Raw genomic sequence first — 25,786 nt, 5'->3', positions numbered from 1 at the left:
TCCTTAGGTGAGGTGATCCGGATCAAGTTCTCTTTGGTACTTATTGATTGATTGATTGATTGATTTGAGAGGCAGGGTTACAGAGAGAGGGAGAGATCTTCCATCTGCTGGTTCACTCCCTAAATGCTGCAACAGCTGGAGCTGGGCCAATCCAAAGCCAGGAGCCAGGAGCTTCTTTCAGGTCTCCCATGCAGGTGCAGGGGCCCAGGCACTTGGGCCATCTTCCACTGCTTTCCCAGGCCATAAGCAGAGACCTGGAATGGAAGAGGAACAGCTGGGACATGAACCAGTACCCACATCGGATGCTGGTGCTATAGGTGGAGGCTTAGCCTATTGTGCCACAGTGCCAGCCCTGAGTGGCAGATTTTTTTATCATGTTATTGAACACTTTGTTAATTGAAGCTATTTGGAATAATACTAGTACTCTAGAAGTGGAACATGACACCATGGCGTGAACTGTGTCATGTGATCTCTGTGTTAACCTTCAGAGATGGACGACCACCTGAGTCCAGGAGAAGTAGTAGGTTTCCTAAGACCATGTGATGGGAGAGCAGAGGAGCCAGGGATGGGGACCTTCCAGTTCCGGTCAAGTGTCTTTCCCCTGTAATACACTACTAGCAAACCGAGTAACTGGCTCCTCTGAGTGATTAAAGCTGGCGGAACAGGACCCGTGGAACAAATTGCAGAGTTTAGGCTGCAAGGTTGAGAAGTGGCCAGTTAAGGGGAGAGCAGAGTCCCAAGGAAAGTCAGCCGAGTGTACAATGGATGTAAAAATGATTTTTGGTTGCTTGCTTGTTAATAATGTGTTTCATCCCATGAAGGATTGTGTTTCACTTACAATATCAGATGATGACGTAATAGACGTGGAAAAGCAAGACTTGAGAAGTACAAAGACAAATCTGTACAAATAAAAGCTAGACCAGGAAAAGAGCCCAAACATGCAGGCTGTTAGGGCTACAGCTGAGTCTCATGTTTGGTTCAGTGCTTCCCGGTGGCTGAAGCAAAAAGAGAAACAGACAATTCTCATTACCCAGAAGAGGTAAGCAGAGCATTCTTCAGGGAAAGTAAGCGAAGTTCCAGAAGAAATTTCTCAAGACAGATTTTATATAGAGGGTTCTGGTGATAAAACAGATAGCACCCATAACATTTTTACAGCAAAGATTATAACAGATTTCAGTGTGCCTTTTCTAATAGCAACCTTTAATCAAAAACAAATCAGCTAACCAGAGGGCAGAATAACAACCCACAATTCGCTGAAGCCTATTTTGTGTGGCTCCAAGGCAATTTGGTTCAAGTTTACAGATTTTAGTGGTCTCCCCAGATCTAGCGCTGGAGTTTAGCATGTCCAGAGGCGTGAATGGCTCAAAAACTCCTCAGGAAACTTCTGGCAACAGACAGAAGAGCCTGAAACCTTGCACTTCGGCTCTTAAAGGCTTTCTCTGGGAAGAAACACATCACTTCCACTCAGTTCATTGGCAAAGCAAGTCACTAAACCACACCCAGCTAACTTCTCACGGGTAGGCACATGAGCTGCCTGCGTGGGGAAGAGAACCACACAGTAGGACACGTTAGTAGTCAACCACAGGGACGGAGAGAGGCAGTCCAAGCCGAGCGAGTGGGAGGAGGAAGTCACTCACAGGCGGAAAAGGTCAGTGGGATCCAGGGGACGGGTGGTTGGCACAGCTTCAGGAACCCCAGGCAGGGGTGGCCTGGCCAGAGCCCAGATGGAAGCGCCCACAAGTGCTGCTTTAATTGGTCATCCCTTTGCAGGCTTCAGGGACCCTGAGAGGGTGCCGCAGGGACTCGGGACAGGTCCAGCTTCCAGGGGCCCCGCCCACAGGAGAAGCAGAAGCAGCTATCTCCACAATGCAGTGATTCTACCCATGCCTTGAAACAAAAGAAATATTTGTTTCCTATTAAAAGGGACTCCCTGGAACACTCCCTGCATTGTTAACTTAGGCGGCTGCCTCCTACCTCTTATTGTGATCCGCAATGAAAACCAAGCACCCTGTGCCTTCTCCCAACAGTGACGAATGGCAGGGCTTGGCCAGGCAAGCCCGGCATATTTTTCACTCTGCTCTGGGCTTCCCACCAAGTTCTCTCCCGGTGGCACGGCCAGAGCCCGTAGGAACGACCGTGCCTAGCACTTCTACCTCATCATCCATCACAGAACACCTCTCTCCAGCACCTCCTTTTTAATAGGCTTAATTATTGCTTCCCCTACTTCATGGCACAATTAATCTTCCCACTGCCTCAGATTTACAGCCGCACAGGCCCAGGGAAGTTCTGAGCTATTCACCTGCAGACTTGGTCTTGATCCAAGGGAGTAGGAAGTGGGGCCTGTGAGAAGGCAGTGGAATATTTGTGGGCTCCAGGCGGACTTCCTGTCACTGCTCATGCAGGCCGGCCCTGCGGGTGTCTGAGGAGAGGACCAGAGGAGCTGACTCTGCTCCCCTCAGCCTCAGGGGGACCCTGAGAGGTGGCGTCGAGCAGGGAGAACCTCTCCATGTATTTCTCTGTCGACTGCATTTTTATCTTCCCAGGTTTGGTCAAAATGATGGGTAGTTTGCCATGGCATGTGCTTGGAGGGTTGGAGGGGTGCATGTGCAGGGATTCAGCAGGCTGCTCAGAGACGAGACAAACAGGAAGAGCGGAGGAATCTGGCGCCGTGGTGCCTCCGAAAGGGGAATGTCCCTGAGCGCTCGGTGCCCCCGAGAGCATCCCCGTGGTCGGCACGAAGTCGGCAGCAGGCTGGTGACTTCTGTCGTCCTTTGGAGGTGCCGCAGAGCCCAGAGGGGTTGGCACGAGAATCAGACAGATGTAACTATGTTCAACGATGGCAGAATGGGAACGCAGTGGCCCAGAGTTCTCCAGAGGTGAGGTCCCCGCTAATGGTTCCCTCTGCTTCCTCGGGTTGCACTCCTGGTCTCTGCTGTCCAGGTGCTGGTGTAGCCAGGCCGCACTCGCATGCAGGTGCCCTCAGCCTGGTTTGCCACAGCAGTACGTTAATGCTACCAGGGAAGACACAGAGGCACGTCCACCCCTCACTGGGGGCGGGTCCAGCCCAGGACAGCAGGGGAGAGAGCCTGAGACCCTGAAGCCAGACAGACCTGGATTGCAGCAGCAGCTCTGCCCTCCGGCTCCCAGCATTGTTCTAAGAATTCATGAAGTCACGGAGTAGAGATCCAGGCACTCCGAGCTTCTCAAGAAAACCTTACCTATAGGGGAGGTGCTTGTCGCTAAAGTCACATGGTATGTAAATGGAGAATTATCTGCCACTTCAGCGAGGGTGTACCTTTGCTGGCCTCCAGTGCCAGAGATCACGGAGCTGACTGCAGGTCCGTAGTCACCTGCAGGTAAGTGAGGTCACCCAGTTTGCTTCTCACACGGAGCACTTGCTCTCACGGCCTTGATTCCAGCCATCTCTTCATTAATCGGGTCTGTCCCCTCGTCCCTACCCAAAGCTTTGAGATCTCTTAAGTACGATGTGGGAGTAAGAAGGAGAGGATCCAGGGGACTTAAAGGTGTCAGGATAAGGGGCCCTCTGGAGAATCTTGGGCTGCTTCTCCCAGTGAGGAGCAGGCTGGAGAGGAGCAGCCAAGACACGCAGCACGGGCTCTGGGCTGCAGGAGTTCCCAGCTGTTTCTGCCCTCCTCTCCCTCCCTGCCTGTTTGATAGGCAAAACTATCCCCCCACCCGTCAAGACCATTTGGAATGAAAAGCGAAGCTCAATATTGTGACGATAAAGGAGCTACAGCAGTAGGACAAAGTGCTTGGTTGTTTTCAGTGTGCACACATCCTTTCTCTCTCACATCTACAAAGTCAACCAGAAAAGGATGCACCAGCTGCTGCGGCCACTGAGGCTGCTGGCCAGCCCAGCTCTTTGTCTGTGGAGGTCCCAGAGACAGAGAAACAGACTTAACCCTGCACATCTGGACTCAGCCACAAGGAAGAGCGAGAGAGTGCCGCGTCTCTGCATATCTTCATATGTAACTCCCATTATGGCCATTTTCACAGGTAGAAGGAATAGTACCATGAGCCCCACATATGCATAACCTAATTATCTGCATTTTGTAAATCTTATTTCATCTGCTTTCATGAGCACACAGACATGCACACATGTATACACACACATGCGCACACACAAACTTCTCCTCCACTGAAGTTTTTTAAACTTAATATTTATTCATTTATTTGAGAGAGAGACAGACACAATGAGCTGCCATCCACTGGCTGCCTCCCCATGGCTGCCATGGCCAAGATGGGGCCAGACTGAAGCCAGGAGCTGAGAATTCAGTCCAGGTCCCCCGTGTGAGTAGCAGGGACTCAACACCTGAGCTTTACCTGCTGCCTCCCAAGGTCTGCACTGGTGGAAGCCAGAATCAGGAGCCAGACCCAGAAATGGAACTCAGGCACTCCAGTAAAGGATGGGAGATTCTTCACTGTGGGAGAAACACCTGCCCGGGGAGTGTTTTGGAAGCAGATCGGAGACACCATGTCGTTTTCTCTGTAAAAGTTCCCATAGGTGTTTCTAACTGATGAGAACTTTATGAAGCACAGTTACTGTCCCATGTCACCCTTAGCAAAACTAACAGCCGTTCCTTCATGTCCCCTGCTTGTCTTGAAAGCAGATGGGCTGGCACAGATGGGGGCACACGGCTCCGAGAGAGCTCGCCTCGGCCCTGACGCTGCCACACTTGCCCTCACGAGGCCTTTCTCACGTCGTTTATAAAGTGAGCCTGGGGGAAGGCCTTTTCCAAGTGTCGCATCCCGTGGTTCCTGCGGTGGTACAGCTCAGACGGAGCAGAACTCAATCTGTTTGAAAGCAGAGGGAAAGAATGGGTCAGTTCTTAAAGCCCCATGTCGTGCGTGCACTATTACTAATCCTAATAGTCATATTTCAATAAAGGAGAAGAATGCTCTTTGTTTGTGGAGGTACACTGACGCTCAGCGGACAGGCCGAATTCGTGCTAAAATGCTAAACATTCTAGTTCCAGTAGACTTTTTTTTTTTGGCTTGGTGAGTCCTGTGCACACCTCCCCTGGTTTTTGCTGGTAATGCTTAGTAATAAAAGCAGGCATCTGGCCTCGTAGTTAAGACGCCTCTTGGGACAGCCAAATCCCATATTGCAGTGCCTGTTTCAAGTCCTGGATCCTCTCCCTTCTGCCCAGCATCCTGCTAATGCACACCCTGGGGGGCAGCAGGCTCAAGTAGTGGAATTCCCACCACCCAGGCGGGAAACCTGATTGAGTTCCCAGCTCCTGGCTTCAGTGGGGCCCAGCCCTGGCTTTTGCAGGCACTGGGGAGTAAACCAGTGGATGGAAATGCTCATTCTCTCTCTCTCTCTCTCTCTGCCTTTCAAATACATAAGTAAATTTTAAAAGAGCAAAATGTTTTGAGCACTTACATGTCCCAGGCACTTGGGCTTGCTTCTCCTGGGCCTCACACCCACCCTTTGAAGCCGGTATTATTACTCCCATGCCAGTGACCCTTGGTGGAGGCCTACCGTGGCAGCGTATAAATTCACAACCACGTGGCCTCTCTCCGCACGCCCTTGTGAACGCTCGGCTTGTGAGGATCTTCTGGCCCACTAATCTTCATTTAATTCCCCTCCCCGTGGCCTGTTGTCACCTGGCGAGCTCCCGCTGACAGGCCCTCTGGAAGCCTTCCTCTGAGTGACGGCCCTGGGAAATCAAGCTGTGGTCTCGAAAGGGAAGGAGGATCTGCAGATTATCTCCTCAGCACGCGCAGTCACTCCGCTGGCAGCTCCCAGGGCCGCCTTTATGTTGCCTCAACAAAGAGAAAGGCTGCCAAGAGCATGCATTGCTGCCTTCCGAATTCACCAGGCTGGCAGTGGCTGAGACAGGGGAGACGCAGGGCGGGCGAAAACACGCCCCGCCCAGCCAGGCCCAGCCAGGCCCAGCTCCTCCAGCCTCCCATGTGTGTGCAAGTCTTTGTTTTTTGAGCCTCTCCCGCGCTTCTTTGTAGGCCCCTGGAAACGGAAACTGAGACAGAAGGAAGAAGGGGGAGAGTTCCCCGAGAAGCTGGCTGGAGATCAGATCATTTTGCCATAACCAGCAGGGAGCTTCTTCCACAAATCATTGAGCCCAGGGTAGCCATGACCATCGCAACTGCTCCCTAGTAACTAGTCCAGGCTCTGAAGGCCACGAGAGTAAAAGACAGAATTCTCTCTCTCTGCCTCTCTCTCGCAACACTGGGCATTCCAAGTTACATAGTTTACAATACATATTAATGTATACTATTAATGTCTCTCAGACTATTCCCTAGAGATGGTTATAGCTCTATTAGTAAGAAAACACAATGTGTGAAAAAATAATTTCAATTTAAGAAAGAAAAGAAAGGTTCAGAGACATTGGCTGGGCAGGTTTTTTTTTTTTGTTTTTTTTTTTGTGTTTTTTTTACGATTTACTTATTTGGCAGTCAGAGTTACAGAGAGAGAAACAGAGAGAGAGAGAGAGAGAGAGAGAGAGAGCACGAGCTTCTACCCGCTGGTTCACTCCCCAATTGGCCGCAATGGCCAGAGCTGTGCTGATCCGAAGCCAGGAGCCAGGAGCTTCCTCTGGGTCTCCTACGCGCGTGCAGGGGCCCAAAGATTTGGGCCATCTTTCACTGCTTTCCCAGGCCATAGCTGAGAGCTGAATTGGAAGTGGAGCAGCTGGGTCTCAAACTGGTGCCCATATGGGATGCAGGCGCTTCAGGCAGGGCTATGACATAGCGCCGGCTCCTGGACAGAGTTTTTAAAAGCATTTATTTCTGAGAGAGAGAGAGAGAATTGCCATCCACTGGTTTATTCCCCAAATGCCCTCGATGGCTAGAGCTGGGCTGGGGCTAAAACCAGGAACAGGAAACTCAATCCAGGTCTCCCATGTGGGTGGCAGAGACAAAGTTCCTTGGGCCATCACTCTACCTCCCAGGATCTGCATTAGCAGGGGGTGGAGTGAGGGGCCAGAGCTGGGTGATGAACCCAGGACTCCTCTGTGGGATGCAGGCGTCCTAACCGTGTCCTGCCCCTGCAGCGAGCGGCCACCTCTTGGTAGGTATTTTGACTCCCATTCTAGAAATGCAGAAACCTGAGAGCAAGAAAGTAAATGACTCATTTCTTCTAAGAACACCTGGCAATTGGAAATCTTGCGTTTGGGGTGGTGAGGGAGGTGATGGGCCCTTCCCAGTCATCAGGCCATCAGTGTGGACCTGGGAATCATGTTTATTGAAAAAGCAAAAAAGTGTCATGGTAAGAAAAATTCACCTGAAAAAAAAATCGGCCTGTTTTCCCTTTAGATAAAAGCAGTTTAGGAACGCATGTTAAATTCAGGTCCTTAGTTCTGGCATGTTTGTCACTGATGATTTTTCGTCATTACCAAGGTTCTGGGTGATGCTAAGGTATTGGCCCTTTCTGGGGGGTTTCTGACCTTGAGACAAATTCTGAGAAACTGATCCTGCCAGCTGGGGTGCTGGTAACTTCTCCAGTCCAGGGAGTTACCAGACCCAGGCCCCAGAAATTTTACTTCTCTTACGGGAGCATTGTTCAAAAATACTTTTCTTCTTTTCTAAACCAAGGGTTATGTGTCCATGACAGCGAGAGCAATTAAAATACAGATAAGCAAAAAGAAAAACCTGGTAGTTCCACCACAGGATTCCTACTGTTAGCATTGAATAAATGTGCTGAATGTCTGTACAGTAGTGGATGTGTCTGCGTACACATATCCCATACAGTTCTCCTTCCCATGTGCTGTCTCCTGACCACACAGATCCCCCTAATAATTAGAATGTAAATTTCTTCCTCTGTCAATATGTAAGCTGCTACTTCACCTTTTTAATGTCACCATGTGATTCCAGCACACGTAGGTACCATGTTTTTTTTAAATTATGAACTATTTTATTCATTAAAAAAAAAAAAAACAGAAATATCACCATAGTTTATTTAACCTCTGCCACCTCAAGAACTCTTTTTTTCCTGGGAGCGTGGAATATTTTCATATTAAAATTTCACTTCGCAGCTTACGAGTTGTTTCGTTTGAACCTCATTTGGACTCTCTAAGGCTAGCCTTCCAATTACCATTTTCCTCATTTTATAGATGAACTAAATAAAACACAGAAGCACAGGTGGCCACGTGGCCTATCCGACACCTAAGACCAGTCACCAACAGTGAGATGACAGGGTCCCAGGGCGGGGGCAGATCCAGCAGTAGGTGGTGGCTCCCAGGCCCACCCCACACTTGCCTCTAGCGCTGACTGTGTGATCTCTGGGGGCAAGGACTTCTGTCTTTGTTCTCTGTCTGCTCCTGCTGCCCACCCCAGGCCTAGTACACATCAGTGCCTGGTTAGTGTTTGCTGGGTAAGTGAATGAATGAAGGAGTGGATGAAGGGTGGTATGGAGTTAAGCAAATTGTGGAGGCTGGGTTTGGAGAGCTTTCTTTCACAATGCTGTATTTTTTTTTTCTTTTTTTTGACAGGCAGAGTGGACAGTGAGAGAGAGAGACAGAGAGAAAGGTCTTCCTTTGCCGTTGGTTCACCCTCCAATGGCTGCCGCGGCCAGCGCACTGCGGCCGGCGCACCGCGCTGATCCGATGGCAGGAGCCAGGAGCAAGGTGCTTTTCCTGGTCTCCCATGGGGTGCAGGGCCCAAGCACCTGGGCCATCCTCCACTGCACTCCCTGGCCACAGCAGAGGGCTGGCCTGGAAGAGGGGCAACCGGGACAGAATCCGGCGCCCCAACCGGGACTAGAACCCGGTGTGCCGGCGCCGCTAGGCGGAGGATTAGCCTAGTGAGCCTCGGCGCCGGCCACAATGCTGTATTTTCTGTTCAGGCGTGCAGTAAGACTCATCTTGGCGTTCGTGGGCTTTTTTTGTGTTTGTTTTGTCCTTTTGCTGGTTTTCATCACGGCTGCAAACTCACATACTGATGCATGGAGAAGTGTACTCTAAACCAAGGTCAGGGAGCAACCTGCTTGCACCCTGCATCCTCCCCCCTTCCCAATGCTGCAAGGAACCAGGCCCCCCTATAAGCTACCTCCTACCTAAGCACTATCACGCCCCTGGCTTGCAAGCCTGACATATCTCATGTTGATCTGCTGATAAAAACAACAGCATAGCTAAGGAGCCGTTGCTTAGTGTCCAAGGGTTGTTTGGAGCACTGTTATTATTGACTGTAAAAGGAATAGAGTTACAAGAAGTTTGGGAACGAAAATCACTCAAATCCCATCCCGTAACTAGGCAACTGTTTTTATTTTTCATTCCCTCCTCAAGGTCTTGTCCACGTGCACACATTGATTTTTCTGGCTTGTGCAGCACTGTTAGTGCCTTTTCTGGTTAGCATGATTTTAAGAACACCTTCTCCATTCTTCCTGCATAGTCTTCATAATTATCCTTTTAATGACTGCGACATCCTCTACTGAGTTGATGAGCCAAAAGGTACTGCCAGGGCCCCCAGCGCAGCCTGTGCGATGTTTCTGATTTTTCCATGAATCCGGAACGCTGGGGCAGAGACTGCTGTGTGTGCAGCCTTTCTGTTTCTTTGTGGTACTTCTTCCCCTCCAGGAGGGTCTCAGGGTCGGAGCAGGACCCCGCCTGCAGCCCTTGTTGTGCTTCCAAAGCTTGTCCTAGTTTATGCCCCTAACAATCGGGATCTTTCTCAATTCCTGGGCAACCTCAGCAGTATGGGGAGGGGTTAAATTTTTTGTTTGCTAATTTAGAAGAAGTAAAATGCTACTTTGGGGTGGCTTTATTTTGCATTTCTTTGATTATTAAAGGGAATTAGCATTTCCCCCTGTGGTTATTCTTTGTATTTCTTTGGATGTGAGTTGTCTACTAACTCGCTGCTTTTCCTATTTTAGCAAATTGGGGTCTTAATTTTTTTTTTTAAAGCCAAGCAAGTGAAATCTTTACACACAATAGCTACTGAACCTTTTCATATGCTCCATATATTTTCCAGTGTTGTGCTTGCATTTTAATTTTAGATACTTATTTGTAGGACAAAAAATCTTATTTTTGTAATCAAATCTGTCAATGTTTTTTCTGTCGCTTCGAAGCCTAGAAAGCTATCCTCCCTCTGGAGAGCTGATAAATATTTAATTCTACCTTCTGTTATTTTAAATTTTTTAATTATTCTGGAATATATTTTATTATAAACGAAGTTGCAACTTCTGCCTTTTCTCCTCGAAAGTGCCAATCAGTTAGTTATCCGGAACTTTTTCTGATCTTGCCTTCTCCCGTTCAGGCATCATACACCAGATGAAGGGCGACTATGACACGGCGCTGAAGCTCCACAAGACCCACCTGTGCATCGCCCAGGAGCTGAGCGACTACGCCGCCCAGGGCCGTGCCTACGGGAACATGGGCAATGCCTACAACGCGCTGGGCATGTACGACCAGGCGGTCAAGTACCACCGGCAGGAGCTGCAGATCTCCATGGAGGTGAACGACCGCGCCTCGCAGGCCTCCACGCACGGGAACCTGGCTGTGGCCTACCAGGCCCTAGGCGCCCACGACCGGGCCCTGCAGCACTATCAGAACCACCTGAACATCGCCCGGGAGCTGCGAGACATCCAGAGCGAGGCCCGGGCCCTCAGCAACCTGGGCAACTTCCACTGCTCGCGGGGGGAGTACGGCCAGGCCGCCCCCTACTACGAGCAGTATCTGCGGCTCGCTCCCGACCTTCAAGACATGGAAGGAGAAGGGAAGGTCTGCCACAACCTTGGCTATGCCCATTACTGCCTTGGGAATTACCAGGAGGCCGTGAAATACTACGAGCAGGACCTGGCGCTGGCCAAGGACCTTCACGACAAATTGAGCCAAGCGAAAGCCTATTGCAACCTGGGCCTGGCATTTAAGGCTCTGCTGAATTTCAGCAAAGCTGAAGAGTGTCAGAAGTACCTACTGTCTCTAGCCCAGTCCCTGAATAATTCCCAGGCTAAATTTCGAGCCCTGGGGAACCTGGGCGATATATTTATCTGTAAAAAGGATATAAATGGTGCAATAAAGTTCTACGAGCAGCAGCTGGGCTTAGCTCACCACGTAAAGGACAGGAGGCTGGAGGCCAGTGCGTACGCGGCCCTGGGCACTGCTTACCGGATGATCCAGAAGCACGACAAGGCCTTGGGTTACCACACCCAGGAACTGGAGGTGTATCAGGAGCTGAGTGACTTGCCGGGGGAGTGCAGAGCTCACGGGCACCTGGCCGCTGTCTACATGGCCCTCGGGAAGTACACCATGGCATTCAAGTGTTATGAGGAGCAGCTGGAGCTAGGGCAGAAGCTGAAAGATCCGAGTTTAGAAGCCCAGGTCTATGGTAACATGGGCATCACAAAGATGAACATGAACGTGATGGAAGAAGCCATCGGCTACTTCGAGCAGCAGCTGGCCATGCTGCAGCAGCTGAGCGGAAATGAATCTGTGCTCGACAGGGGCCGGGCCTACGGCAACCTAGGGGATTGCTATGAGGCCCTGGGTGACTACGAGGAAGCTATCAAGTACTATGAGCAGTATCTGTCTGTGGCCCAGAGTCTCAATCGGATGCAGGACCAAGCCAAGGCCTACCGGGGCCTAGGAAACGGACACAGGTAAGATGACAGAGGGCAAATGTGCAAAAAGAGCAGTTGTGACAGTATTGGCCACTTCACGCCTGCACGGCCATTTATTAACCACAGGCATTTTGGTGCCTGCCCATTTGATTCCCCCTGCTGTTCGGTGAATTCCCAGGGGCAGCTGGGGGTCAAATCCCCGACTCTTCCGAGTCCAAATCTAATGCCTTTGTGGACTGCATCATAGTACGCAGAGTGGGAGTCAGTGAGGGTGGGAGAGGTGGAGGAACGGGCTCAGCTGACCTTTCTGGAGTCCCTGCCATGCGTGTGAACGAGTTCATGGCTACGACACTTGCCCCCACTAATTACTTGGATCCCGTTGTGTCACTTTTAGGAAAAGCCACCTGGTGATAGGGGGAGTGACTAAACGCGTGTTGTGCACTGGAGCTCATGCTGGGCGCCTTGTGTTAGCGCCTGACTCCTAGCTGTAGCAACCCCGTATTAGTACACAGCGATTACCGTCTGCTACGGGAGTGATTTATCACCAAAAACCAGAGCCCAGAGAAAGGGGTCCGCAGCCCCGCATAACTGGTTTGGTTGGCCACCTGAATCCACGCTCTACCCATGCTTCCTGCTTGCTCAGAAAGGCACGCCGTGGCCAAGGTGATGCTTTTCCCCTGAATGTGGGGAACCCAAGAAGGCGTCTGTGTCTGCAGAATATATGGCCTCCCCCGAGAGGCAGGGGATTAGGGCTCCTGGAGTGGAGGAAGGGCAAGGGTCAGACTAAATCATCACCCACAGAGTGCTCTGAGAAGCTCAGGCTGAGAGATTTATAGCCACCGTAAAGTGATTTCAAAAACACAGTCTAAGTGGTAGTGGAAATTGGGAGGCCCGAAGAACCAAACAGTTCACTTGCTATCATTGTGCCTATTAATATATTTTATGTTTCCTCGGGGTGTCTATCCCATTGAATCGCGAGCTCCTGGGAAGGTCACTAAGGGATGACTTCTGAATTGCTTTCCAGATTATGAAATTCCTCTGCATCTCACTCTAAGGGCACATGATAGATTTTAGCCAGGAGAGGAGTTAAGAGCTTCTATAGTAAGTGACAGTGACAAATGCTTTTCATTTTCTCAGGGGCTTTAGCATGTCTGCACCTGCATGAAATAATATCATTGCTTTTCTGTCTACATCCCCACAGGGCGATGGGGAGCTTGCAGCAAGCCCTTGTGTGCTTCGAAAAGAGGCTCGTGGTTGCCCACGAGCTTGGGGAGGCCTTCAATAAAGCGCAGGCCTACGGAGAGCTGGGGAGTCTGCACAGCCAATTAGGGAATTACGAACAAGCCATTTCCTGCCTGGAACGCCAGCTGAACATTGCTAGAGAGATGAAAGACCGAGCCCTGGAGAGCGATGCGGCCTGTGGCCTAGGCGGTGTTTACCAGCAGATGGGCGAGTACGACACAGCCCTGCAGTACCACCAGCTCGACTTGCAGATAGCGGAAGAGACCAACAACCCCACGTGCCAGGGCCGCGCCTACGGGAACTTGGGCCTGACGTACGAGTCCCTGGGCACCTTCGAGAGGGCCGTGGTATACCAAGAACAGCACTTGAGCATCGCTGCCCAGATGAACGACCTGGTGGCCAAGACGGTGTCATACAGCAGCCTGGGAAGGACCCACCACGCCTTGCAGAACTACTCCCAGGCCGTCATGTACTTACAGGAAGGTAGGTGCCAAGGCCCACGGTGGTCTGGGTGTGTTTGAGGTCAGTTTCAGAGCCAGGCCTTGAGCCTGAGAGGGAAGGGCACGCAGTGTGCGTGGCCGCCAGCGCTGCGTGGATGGGAGCCACGCTGTCAGCTGATTCCAGACCGCAGTGTTCCCCACCCGGTGTCCCCGATGGTGCGGAGGTGTTGCGCTGCCCACAGCACTGTTCCCAGCCCGCTGGACCTAGCCCGCCTTGCTCCTTCGGGGAGGCGGCCACTGCCACCGCAGCCCGCGGAGCTGTGCCCGAAGTGTTCTTCAGAGCCCTGTGGTCGTCACACGAGCTCTGACTGTGAAGATGGGGGGGTCTGAGGCGTAGAAACAGGCCAGCCTGCCACAAGCTCTGTCCCTTTGTGTATTCCCTGTGGTGCTCAGGCCGGCCCAGGCAGACCCAGAAACTGGTCACCCCTCTCCCTCCTCTGCCCTCAGACCACACAGTTACCCGAGCACCGCTGGCCCGTGGACGTGTCCTTATCCCGACACGCGTGTCCCACAGCGGTGCATTGGCTCCCACCTCTTCCCACGGAGGCGGGCCTCTCCCCGCACAGGTGCACGGCGTCCTTCCCCGAAGCAGAGGGGCAGATCTGATGCCCTCAGTTTATCCGTAAGTGGAAATGGGTGCAAAACCCTCGCTGATGTGAAGACTGTTCACAGCGCTCATGGGAAGTATGCATGACCTTCAAAATGTTCTTCCACCCAAATAAACATCTTTTAATCCCATTTTTCCATTAATCTAATTTCAGTCTCACAATGATCTTAAGCATATCTTTTCGTTCCCATTAGTGCAGCCAACTCACCTGGGGCCCAGAGGCGCCATGTGGTTGGTTCACCTCGGGGTAGGGCTCAGCCTGGGGCTTCTGACCCTAGAAACTGGTATAGGACTGTTCTTGGAGACAGATTGGGTTCATGAGCTGGAGGTCACACCTCCTTTGCCCCCATGTAGTCTCACCTGTATCCACCTACCTGTCAATCAGACTGTAACCACACCCCTTTTGGAAGTGACTAGGAGGCCTGGAGCGCACTGGGCCCGCCCCTCTCGCCCGTGCACCCTGTCGCTCACCTGCACGTGCTCTCTGGCCTGCTCCCTCTCCTCGTGGACCCCTGGAAGTGACTGGTGTGAAGGTCCCTGTTCACCCTTCTTGGCTCACTCTCCCCTACAAGGCCCTCGTGTTCCTGTGTGCTCGTCTCACTTTCTAAATAAATGTTAAATCTTACCATGCTGCATGCTGTGTGTGAGCCTATGCTTAGAATTCTTTCCTAAGTAAAAGGCAAGAGCCTGAAATACTGGTTTAGGTCACGTTAGCCACGACAAGCCCACTCAAGCACCTGGCTGGAGTAGCTTCTGACCTCAAGAGGAAAGAGCAGGAGGGGGCAGCTGCGTCTGATTACTGCTGCCCAGCTGGAGAGCTGGGACTGAGGGCTGCAGCCAGCACAGGGGAGGTGGGAGGCGGGAGGGGGGCTGATGTGTGCACTGACCAGGGACCAGAGTGGCCCGAGGGCTCAGCGGCGCTGTGTGCCTGGACTCCCCATGCCAGACCATGCCACCTCTCGGGTGGGGCTCCACGCCCACACGGAGCACTGGCTTTTGGTTCCCTGAAGCTTGACAGCTGAAGTGTGGGACTCTGAAGTCCAGGCCCTCCACGGCCCTCCCGCGCTGTGCTCCTTTGTACGTCCTGAAGTACTACTTCCGGGGAGCAGCTGGTTTGCCTGAGACAGCGTAATGTAGCTCTCCATTCACGGAGTTTCTTTCCGTTGTTTCTTGTGATACTGAAGTCTTGTAGAGATCTAAAGACTCCTATTTGGAGCATCTCCGCAGCCTCTGTCTTGCGGATGCTTGTGGATGTGCCTCTCTCGTGGGCCAGACTAGATGCCTCTTCCCCCGAGCTCCGAGCTGGGGCTGCTACAAGTGCTGGACGCACTCTCCGGGCCTTTTGAGGTGGGTGCGCAGCCTCTTGCAAAGAGGGAACCCCAGGAGTGCCCCTCCCTCCTGCTTTCCCAGGGGGAGGGTGCCGTGGATCAGCATCACCTGCCCCAGGGCAACAGCTCACATGGCTCAACACGCTCTGCAGGTGATGGACATCTCTGGTTTAAAAACCGTCAAAGTCTCACCCAGCTCTTTCTCATTTTACACATGGACAAAAAGGGAGCCCTGGAGCAATTTGGTGAGCTACCTGGGGTTGTGCAACCAGTCTCTGGCAAGCCGGCCTCCAGGAGAGCTGGTTGGATGGGGCAGAGGCAGAAGCAGGTGCAGGATAGGTATTGCCTCCGTCCAGAGGACTTTAGCTCTTTGTCATTGAGCTCCCTATATGCTGGGGATGTAGCAAGCAAAGCCCTGATCTCGCAGAATGTGCTTTGGGGCAGGGGTGGGTTTGTTTGCCTCAGTTAATTTTAGCTCGGACTCATAGACCCAGACCTAGCAGCAGCCTGGGATTAGCTTGTTGACTGTGAGAACGAGTATTCCCTCAGGTATCTCCCGAGAACCGTCGTCTTTCACGTGTGTTCCTATTCTATGAGATATTTAGAAATGCAATTGGCGAGTGTCCTTTTTGTTACTCAATGGCATGATTTAAGCTTGAGCTACTTCTACATTTTCCGTGTTCTGCGCATTTTGAAGTACACATTGCGTGGACTTGAACCTGAGTATCCATTCTATTAGCCTCTCTGGATTAATTTCCTTTTGAGAAGGCTGCAACTGCACAGGCTCAGCATGGCCAGAGGCAGGTGCCCGTCCACTCTGAATTAGATTAGGAGAAGGAAGCCCTTCCTTTGTGCGCGCAGTTGTACTGCTGGAGCCTTCCTGCTGTTCCCCGCACAGACGGCAGGATAATGAGAGCGCAGTGCGGCTGAGAACTGCCTAGTGACCAGTGCAATAAACGGTTGCCTTCAGATGTGGCTCCCACAAAGCTCCAAAGGTTGCTGGTGTCCTGAAGCTTGCTGTGGGGAAGTGACCCAAGCTGCAGGTTTCTATCTGAAGGCCATTAAAATGAGGACAGTCTCATTTAAGGCTTTCGACTCGTAATAGCCCTAGTTTTGCAACCCCGCTGAGGCACATCAAAGTCTCAGACTTAAAGGAACAGCAGATTGGACATGAAATGTGGCAGTAGCACCAGTAACAGGAGGCAGGCCCAGGCTGTGTGTGTATTCCGCTGCACTGATTGGATACTGTGCACATGAGATAGCAAAGAGCATTATCTTGGCTTCTGTGCTTGACTGGCAGGAAAAGCTCTCACCAGCGAAGAAGAATCGTGTTAGATAAGTTTATCAGCTGGGAGTTTCCATTTGCACAGCTAAGGGCTTCACATCTGGGAGGGCGGTCAGGCGCAGGTTCCGTGCGTCTCCGTGTTTGTGCCTGCCCTGCAGATCTGTCTCCTGCTGATAGCCATCGCCTGAGCTCTTGCCGGGGCATCCTGGGGTGTCCTGTAAATGCACCGCCAACGAGAGTGTGGAGAGATCGGTGATGCCGCCTCGGCTGACTCAGCGCTCGGCCTGCACGTCCTTCAGCCGCGCGCTTGGCGTTCTTAATCCGCACCTGAAGCAAAACTATGCTCTGGGTCTCCTTGGCAGGGTGGAATTTTCTGTCTTCTGCATTTGCTTAAACTTCTCTATTTGGTTTCAGGTTTGAGATTAGCCGAGCAACTGGGCCGGAGAGAAGACGAGGCTAAAATTCGCCATGGTCTTGGCCTCTCCCTTTGGGCTAGTGGAAACCTGGAGGAGGCCCAACACCAGGTGAGCAGGGGGACCATGGACCCAAGTGGGCCTTGTTTCCAGAGGCACGGAAAGCCTTGGGGTCACTCCCCTTGCTGTAACGTTTGCCAGAGAAGCCGACTCTCCCCTGGCGTTGACGTCCAGGATTCGCCTCCTGCGTTACCCAGAAGGGTCGAACTATCAGTGGAGATTCCTGCTCACGCGCCCCTGTGATAGATTTCGCAATAATTTCTTTGGAATTCTCGTATTGTGTGCTTCTGCTCCTCATTAAACTTTAATATGTAATTACATTCATTTTACAATAGAAGTAAAACAAGAATTCATAATTATTGGATTTAATATCTTTGTGGGTTTCTAGTAATATCCATAGACATAGCTTATCTCTCCCCCTCACGCAGTCCTGCGTGTGAACCAGGCATTGAAGAGGAGCCCGCTGTCAGGCTGGCTCAGGAGGGCGGAGGGATCCCTCACAGCGCAGGCTTCCTCTCTGGGGTTGGAGGAGAGGGGGGTGGCCAATCCAGGGGCACACATTCACCTGGTGAGCCCGTGTGTGACAACCACGAGGATAATCTGTGTGCTAGACACAGGGCCACTGGGATAAGTAAACCGGGGCTCCCACCCAGAGGTGGCCACAGAAACATTTGTTTTTTAAGACTGGACGAACTAAAAATTTGATACTGTACATGTCAGCCTTGTGGCCTCACTGACCGCAGAATAGAGTGTCCATTGTGGGGATGGTGACTGTCCAGGCCCCAGCATGCCCTTGGTAGGGGGCCCGGTGCCTTGCAGAAAAGGATGCCTCACCCTGAGGGTGTGGGAGCCGTGTCCGTCTCCAGCAGGGCCCCCTCACTTTGTCACTTGATGACAGAGAGGGGGTTTTCGCTTGTTTTTTTATCAAAAGCAGCCCTTGCTTGCATTAATGGTGCAATGTTTTTACGCCCTTCAGACTGCAAGTCTACAGCCTTTATCTGTAGATCCCCTCACGTGTTAAAAATTGAGGCTATGCACTGGTCTGCTGGAGACCTCGTCAGGTCCACCAGGGCCTGCCTGAATGTGAAGACGCCTCCTTTCCTGCTTCTGCAAGCCGCGCTCACTTGGTTGTGCACCAGGGTGTGGGTTGAAGGGGATTCTGGCTGTCAGCAGCTGGGCTGGTTCCTGGGGACTGGATGACGTGCTTTGTGCCCTACTTGCAGCTTTACAGGGCATCGGCCCTGTTTGAAACCATCCGGCACGAGGCCCAGCTGAGCACAGACTACAAACTCTCCCTGTTTGACCTGCAGACGTCATCGTATCAGGCCTTGCAGCGGGTGCTCGTCAGCCTAGGTGAGAGCAGCTGTGTGTGCGTGTGTGTGCATGTGTGTGTGTCTGTACTTGTGTGTACCTGCACTGGCGCGGTCTCACGTTGTCGAGTGAGTGCTGTGAAGAAATACGACTCATCGTGCAGACTGTAAAGCCACAGCTTCAGCCAGCTATTGCCCATGTGTCCATTTATTCAGCCAAGACTGGGAAAGTACCTCTGAGTGCTGAGTGCCTTCCTTGGGGCTTATGGTCAAGGAGGCCTGGCTCCTGACCTCAGGAAGCCCTTACTCTACCAAGAGACAAGGCAGTGAGTCCGGTACAGTGTGAGAGGCACCAGAGGAGAGCACACCCAAATGCGGGAGAAACATAGTGACTTGGCTAGCAGGCCCCGGAGCTGGAGAAGGTTGTCGCTCCCCCTCTTCGTGGAGGAACGACACAGGACCCTGCGCTGTTCTTTTGTCTGCTCGGCCCTCCCCGGGTTTGCTGCTGGTTCTTCCCGGGTTGGCTACTATCCCTTCCACCTCCGTGGAAGGGCGGTTCCCCCTGCCACATTCCCCACTTCCACAGGGGAGCGGCACACCGCCGGTCGGCTCTCTCGGGGGCTGCACAGGTGTTCCCCTTAGATGTTCCTTCTCCTCCTTTATAGTCCTCTTCCGCCAATCCCAACTCTGCTACCCACACGCCGAGTACGCTGCTCTCCTCCAATCAGGAGCAGGTCCTACAGTTTGTTGGCTGAACTGGAGGCAGCTGTGTAGAAGCTGTTTCCTCCTCTCCCAGTGCCATATTGTGGGAGAGCAGATGCATAGAATAAGTCTTAATTCCAGTAACTTAGTCTAGTCCGAGTTGCTCCCCACAAAGGTGGCCCTAAAACATCTTCCTACCCTCACCTGGTTCAAGAACCTGACGCAGGGGCAGTACCTGAGGAGACGCCAGGTCTCTCTCTCTCCTCACCCACACATCTTCCAGGCTGCCATGGGAGTCTGCTCACCAGGCGGTGGCCTCATCCCTCCGGGCGCCTGTGCCACATCACACCGGAGCAGCTTGCTGCTCCCTTCTCCTGGGCCTTAGCAGTCATCACTGGCCCTGCCGGCTTCCGGTCCTCTGCCTCTCCCCAGAAGGGATTCATTGGAATAATGAAGTCTTTGAAGTTGGGTAGTGAGGTCTTTTCAGTAACCCGTCCTCTGCTGTATGAATAGGAAGACAAGTTTCCCTGTGGAAAAAAAAGTACCTATGAAATGTGCTCATTGGCTGGCACTGCAATTTATTATCTGTTATAATCAGTGTTAAGTCCATCCTGCACTTTGTGACCAATTTTCCCATGTGCATAGAAATTGTCCCTGCTGTTCCAGTTAATAATAGAATAAAAGACACTTGCACGCACACACACACACGCAAATCCCCACTTTCTGCTGATACTGAACTGCAGCACATCCTTGAGGTGCTGTCGGGGGGCAGCATCTGCTCGCTCTCTGGCCCCGGGTTCAAGCGTGTGTACAGCTGTCTGCGGGTAAACCCTCGGTATCGTGTTCCTTCAGCACTCAAACCGTCCTTACTTGCAAGGCTGTTGCTTGACAACCTGGCACCTTCGCCTTGGTTAGCTTTTGAACTCCATTATAGACTAGTTTTGCAGGGGAAGTGGGTTAGACGTTGGACTGAAAGACTAGAAACACTTGGAAAAGAAAAACAGTGTTAAAAAAATAGAGACCTGAGAGGTTAAAACCCTTTGCTCTCTGGAGGAGAGAAGTAAGTGCGCAGGAGCCCAGCACAGAACGAGGCATCTGCTCTAAGAATAATAATCCCATCTGCTGTGCCCACGGCGCTTTAAGAAGGCCTACTGGGCACCTCTACCTGTGGAGCCTCATTTGCTCTTTACAGTAGCCCCCTGAGACAGGCGGGCCAGCTGCTACAATCCCCCTTTGTAAGACGGGGTCCGTGCCAGGGAAAGGATGCAGCAGCAGCAGAACCGAGTGTGCAAAGACAGGGATTGTCACGGGACAATGTGACGCGAAGAGGGGCTGCTGCTGGGCAAGAGGGCCAGGAAACTTGTCCTGCTAAAGCCACACAGAATCGCAGTCGACAGGGGAGCTGGAGCGCAAAGCACCAGGTCCAGAGAGCCCCGTGAGCGGGCTTGGAAGTGCCGAAGCCAGGTGGAAGAGCAGCCCAGGATGAGCGGCAGAGAACGGGCAGAGCCAAGGTCAAGCTCTGAACTAGGTCCGCTCTCCCGTGGGGCCGCTGCAAGACAGCAAGACCAATGGCTTAGGGTGGTGTGGAGCGAGTCTCACTGAGTCTGGGAATGGGGAGTTTGTGAGAGCGGCCACCACCCGCAGCAGGGAGTCGAACCTGATGCGGTGTGACTGAGACCGTGGTACGGAGCGGGATCTGCTGGCTGTGCCTGGTGGCCCTCTCTGAGGGCGAAGGCTCACCGTGCACTCCCAGCCTCTCATCCCATTGTCTTCTAGGCCACCACGACGAAGCGCTGGCGGTGGCAGAAAGGGGGCGGACAAGGGCATTTGCCGATCTTCTGGTGGAGCGACAGACGGGACAGCAGGACTCCGACCCCTACTCCCCGGTCACTATCGATCAGATCTTGGAGCTGGTCAACAGCCAGAGGGGCCTGGTGCTCTACTACTCCCTGGCCGCAGGCTACCTGTACAGCTGGCTGCTTGCTCCGGGGGCAGGTAAGCGCCTACACCGTGGGAGCAGGGCAATTAAGACACCAGACCTGTGGAAGGCGAACGAATGCAAGTGGACGAGGTGCGGTATCGTAGTTCAGACGAAGGAGCTGATGTCTGTTTTAGCAACATCTCTGCTAACATCTCTGTGGGGCACTCAGTTAATAAGACAGCCCGGCTCTCTCCCTGCCCCGAGAAACTGTTGTCCCTGGCCGGTGAATGTGGACGCATTTAGCGAGGATTAATCTCAGCCGCCACCCTGTTTGGAGGCAGCTGCTGTTCCTTAGCTAATAAGCGCCGACTGCAGGTCCTAGCGAGTTCTTCTCGCTATGATTTAATAATTGTGACCCTTTGTCGTGGGCGAGTTAAAGGGACTGATAATGGCAACTCTCTCATGGTATGTAAATAAGTCTTAGGCTTGAAATTTCTGCTTTTACCAGAACCCATTTTTTAAACTTGTTCTGTTGTAAATCTCTTTTAGAAGTAAAAATCCCCTTTGATTAAATTGGCATTAAATGTTCAGGATGTAACAGTTTCACTAAACACCGAGCCACTAATTAGCTGTTCGGGCCATATTTTTTGCATAATAAAATGCTGATGGCTTCACCATGTTGGAGACAGACCAGATCCAATTAGAGTTTATTGACTGGGGAAGTGGATCTTATAATTGGGAATCTTGAAGAATGGGTTCCTTGCGTATCTGTAAGCCCATTTCAAAAGTTCAACTGCCAGGGAGAATTGACAAGATTTTCTTGATTGTGCTTCTATCCCTTTAATTAAAAAAAAAAAAAAAAAGAAAACAAAACCAAGTGATGGCTAAGTGACAATCCCCAGATGTCCCTTGGGTTCTGAGCACTTGGGCCTATGTGGTCTGTGCCTCGCATTCTTAGCATCTTTTTCCTTGAATTCCGCATTCTTTATGGGGTTCCCGCAGAGCAGCCTCACCTCTGACCTTTTCGCACTACAAGTTTTAAGTTGAGATTTCCGCGATGGAGTCCCCGGGTGTCCCCTCCGCCAGGGGTGTCCCCTCCGCCAGGGGACCTCCCCGCTGCCTTCGAGGACAAGGCTGGTGCCGGGGGCGTCAGGTCCTTCTCTCTGCGGCTGTTATGTCGTGGGGACATGATTTGACAGGTGGTAGAGCCAAATCCCTGTAATGATGAGCCATGTGTAATGAGGCTCCTATTGTTTCTTTTCGCTTCCTCTTTGCTCTTAATGAGGCTCTGAAGCTTTCGCTGGGGGCTCTAATCCAATCAGAGAGGGCCAGCACTTTCCAGGGCTGACACACCTCATTACCATTTGAGAATATGTCCCGTGTTTATTGCCAGAAAACTGCTGTGGATTGTCTCCGTTTCATGCAGCCGTGATTTTTTTTTTTTTACTCCTTTAATCCATTAATGACAACTGACCAGTTAGTCTTATTTAAAAATTATTTAAAATGTGTTTACCTCGCCTTTGTACCGCATGCTTATTTTGATTGGCTTTTGTGAAAGGAAGGGTTTTTCATAACACGTTTTCCACTGGCTAATTATGTTTCTGTTGGAGATTTCAGCATCTCTGCATATAACACATCTTTTTTTTTTAAAGATTCATTTTTATTTATTTGAAAGAGTTACACAGAGAGAGGAAAAGCATAGAGAGAGAGAGAGAGAGATCTTCCATCCAATGGTTCACTCCCCAATTGGCCGCAACAGCTGGAACTGCGCTGATCCAAAGCCAGGAGCCAGGAGCTTCTTCTGGGTCTCCCACGTGGGTGCAGGGGCCCAAGGCCTTAGGGCCATCTTCTACTGCTTTCCCAGGCCACAGCAGAGATCTGGATCGGAAGTGGGGCAGCTGGGTCTCGAACCGGTGCCCACATGGGATGCCAGTACCTCAGGCAAGGGCGTTAACCCGCTACACCACAGCGCCGGCCCCAACAGAACACACCTTGATATACTCCTGCCCTGGTCCTGAAGAGACTCTCCCTAGTGTTGAAATGGGGATGAGGTACCCCTAAGTCTGGGAGAGTCGGGATGTATCCTCAAAGCAGAAGCTGTGTCCTGAATACCTTGGCTTCAGGCACTGACCACAGCTCAGCCTTCTTAGACTTTGGACTTGAGGGTTTCCCCACGCGGTTTGCAGGGTGGCGTGCTGGGTCTTGAGGACTCTCTTCGCATCGCACGTCACAGACGGCGAGCCTGTGCCTGTCTCGTTTCAGGAATTCTGAAGTTTCACGAGCACTACCTGGGTGACGGCACAGTGGAGAGCTCCGGGGACTTCCAGGCTGGCAGCAGCGCAGCCCTCCCGTCGGTGACCAGCTCGGCCCTGGAGCACCACATCGCCAGCGTCCGGGAGGCCCTGGGGGTGGAGTCCTACTACTCCAGGTCGGTAGTTTTCCCGTGAGTCTCGGGGTTGCTTCTTCAGTAAGCATCCCATTTGAGCTGATGGAAGAACGCTTTTGGGATCAGGCTTTTGCGCTCCGTCTGTTCACGGCTGCCACAGCAGAAACAAACACGTGTCTCTGGGGTGCGAGCCCCTCGCCGCGCTGCCTGTCTCGGTGGCCTCATCCCAGAGGCCTGTTCCCTGAGCTGGGTTTGCAGACTGTTCAAATGCAAGCATGCCTTTGAATTTAACATCACAGCTATTGAAACTAGGATGTTTTGTGTGCTATAAACAGATGATAGCAAGTTTGTGCAATAGCGGACTGCTTGTTTGAGAGCGTAAGTTAGTGTGCGTGATCTGTGCGTGCTGAGGCAGAGGGGGCAGAAGTGGAGCTTCCGAACAGCAAGGCCAGAGAAGGCCACTGCTTTCTGCAAGTGCTGTCAAAGGTATAAGCTTGTGAAAACATTTGATCATAGCGATCGGCTCTTAGATAAGGAAAATAATTTCCCCAAATGCCCGGCTTCTGCGGAAAATCCAGAGAGGTTGTGCGCAGCTCTCCGGGGCGTCTCGGCCCTCCCTCCACTGACTGCCAGGCACCCAGAAGACCTGTTGTCGGAGCATCTGCTGTGCTAGCTGCTGTCAGGTCCCCAGCTGCCGCCTCCTGAAAGACTTTGGTGGTAATCACGAAAATCCTGAGCGCTCTGATTTCTCCACCCTCCAACCTTTTAAGGAGGTTTTCGATAGTGATGTGATACTTTAACATTCTTATAGACGACAATGAAACATTTCGGCGCACATGCACAGCATAAACTCGTCAAGGCAGGCAGTTCGATTTTCATTTCTCTGTCTTGTCTTTGTGCTTGGAGCCCACCAGCTCCTCCCTGCCAGGTCTTGGTACAGAATGTGGTATGTTATGCTGACCTGTGATCGCTCCATGGTGCTGTGCAACACTGGAACTAGCTACTTCTGCCTGACTGTGGGTTAGCACCCAGTAGCCAACCTCCCTCAACCCCTGCCCACACTCTCCAACCTCAGGTCATCACTATTCCTGAGCCAGACCTACTGTTTTATTTTAAACCTCTACATTTGAGAGAGAACAGTGAGCATTTGTCCTGTGTCTAGCTTATCTCACTTAATATAATGATCTCTACTGTCATCCATTTTGCAGGAAATGTCAGGATTTCATTCTTTTTTAAAAAGATTTATTTATTTTTTTGAAAATCAGTTACACAGAGAGAGAAGTAGACACACACACACAGAGGGAGAGAGTGAAAGAGGTCTTCCATCCACTGGCTCACTCTCCAGATGGTTGCAACGGCTGGAGCTGGGCTGGTTCAAAGCCAGGAGCTTCTGCTGGGTCTCCCACACAGGTGCAGGGGCCCAAGGACTTGGACCATCTTCTAGTAATTTCCCAGGCCATAGCAGGAGCTGGATCAGAATTGGAGCAGCTGGGACTTGAACCCATGTCCAAATGGGATGCTGGCACTGCAGGCAGCAGCTTTACCATCTATGCCACAGTGGCGGCCCCTGAATATTTTTTTAAAGATTTATTTATTTATTTGAAAGCCAGAGTTACACAGAGAAGCAGAGAGAGAGAGAGAGAAACAGAGAGAGAGAGAAAGGTGTGTCCTTCATCTGCTAGTTCACTCCCCAATTGGCCACAATGGCCGGAGCTGCGCCAATCCAAAGCCAGAAGCCAGGAGTTTCTTCTAGGTCTCCCATGCAGGTGCAGGGGCCCAAGGACTTGTGCCATCTTCTACTGCTTTCCTAGGCTGTAGCAGAGAGCTGGATGGGAAATGGAGCAACCAGGACTTGAACCGGCACCCATATGGGATGCTGGCACTGCAGGTGGTGGCTTTACCTGCTACACCACAGCATCAGCTCCAGGATTTCATTCTTCTATGTGGCTGAGTAGTATTCCGTTGTGTATATGTATCGCATTTCCTGTATCCATTTACCCACTGTTAGACACCTAAGTGGGTTCTGTATCTTGGCTATTGTGAATAGTGCTGTGATGAACCTGGAGGAAGTGCAGGTATCTCGTCCACGTTCCGACTTCATTTCCTGTGGATATTTATCAGGAGAGCGATAGTTGGGTCGTATGGTAGACCTGTTTTTAGTTGTTGTTTTCAGGAACCTCCGTATTGTTCTCCATAATGATTGCACTAAATTGCATTCCCACCAGCAATATCGGTGTTCTCTTATCTCCACATCCTTGCCAGTTTTTTTTTTTTTAAGATTTATTTATTTGAAGCCGGCGCCGTGGCTCAATAGGCTAATCCTCCACCTTGCGGCGCCGGCACACCGGGTTCTAGTCCTGGTTGGGGCGCCGGATTCTGTCCCGGTTGCCCCTCTTCCAGGCCAGCTCTCTGCTATGGCCAGGGAGTGCAGTGGAGGATGGCCCAGGTGCTTGGGCCCTGCACCCCATGGGAGACCAGGAAAAGCACCTGGAT

The 25,786-nt window shown here is 51.8% G+C and overlaps 1 protein-coding gene across 3 annotated transcripts in view; it reads left to right on the top strand.

Moving 5' to 3' along the window:
• Positions 1 to 25,786, top strand: part of TTC28 (tetratricopeptide repeat domain 28) — a 700,068-nt gene that overhangs the window by 593,909 nt on the left and 80,373 nt on the right. For all 3 annotated transcript variants that reach the window (XM_051826641.3, XM_008274620.5, XM_051826643.3), the window contains 6 exons: positions 10,237 to 11,578; positions 12,741 to 13,264; positions 16,916 to 17,025; positions 18,198 to 18,327; positions 20,763 to 20,981; positions 23,170 to 23,335. In XM_051826641.3, coding sequence (XP_051682601.3) covers positions 10,237 to 11,578; positions 12,741 to 13,264; positions 16,916 to 17,025; positions 18,198 to 18,327; positions 20,763 to 20,981; positions 23,170 to 23,335 — 2,491 coding nt within the window. The remainder of the gene's footprint in view (positions 1 to 10,236; positions 11,579 to 12,740; positions 13,265 to 16,915; positions 17,026 to 18,197; positions 18,328 to 20,762; positions 20,982 to 23,169; positions 23,336 to 25,786) is intronic.

This window comes from Oryctolagus cuniculus, chromosome 21 (genome assembly GCF_051225735.1).
Source record: "Oryctolagus cuniculus isolate XC-2025 breed Fujian yellow rabbit chromosome 21, ASM5122573v1, whole genome shotgun sequence".
In the NCBI taxonomy this organism is placed as follows: Eukaryota; Metazoa; Chordata; class Mammalia; order Lagomorpha; family Leporidae; genus Oryctolagus; species Oryctolagus cuniculus.
Note: the sequence above shows the minus strand (reverse complement) of the source record. Positions and strands in the feature narration are given on the sequence as shown.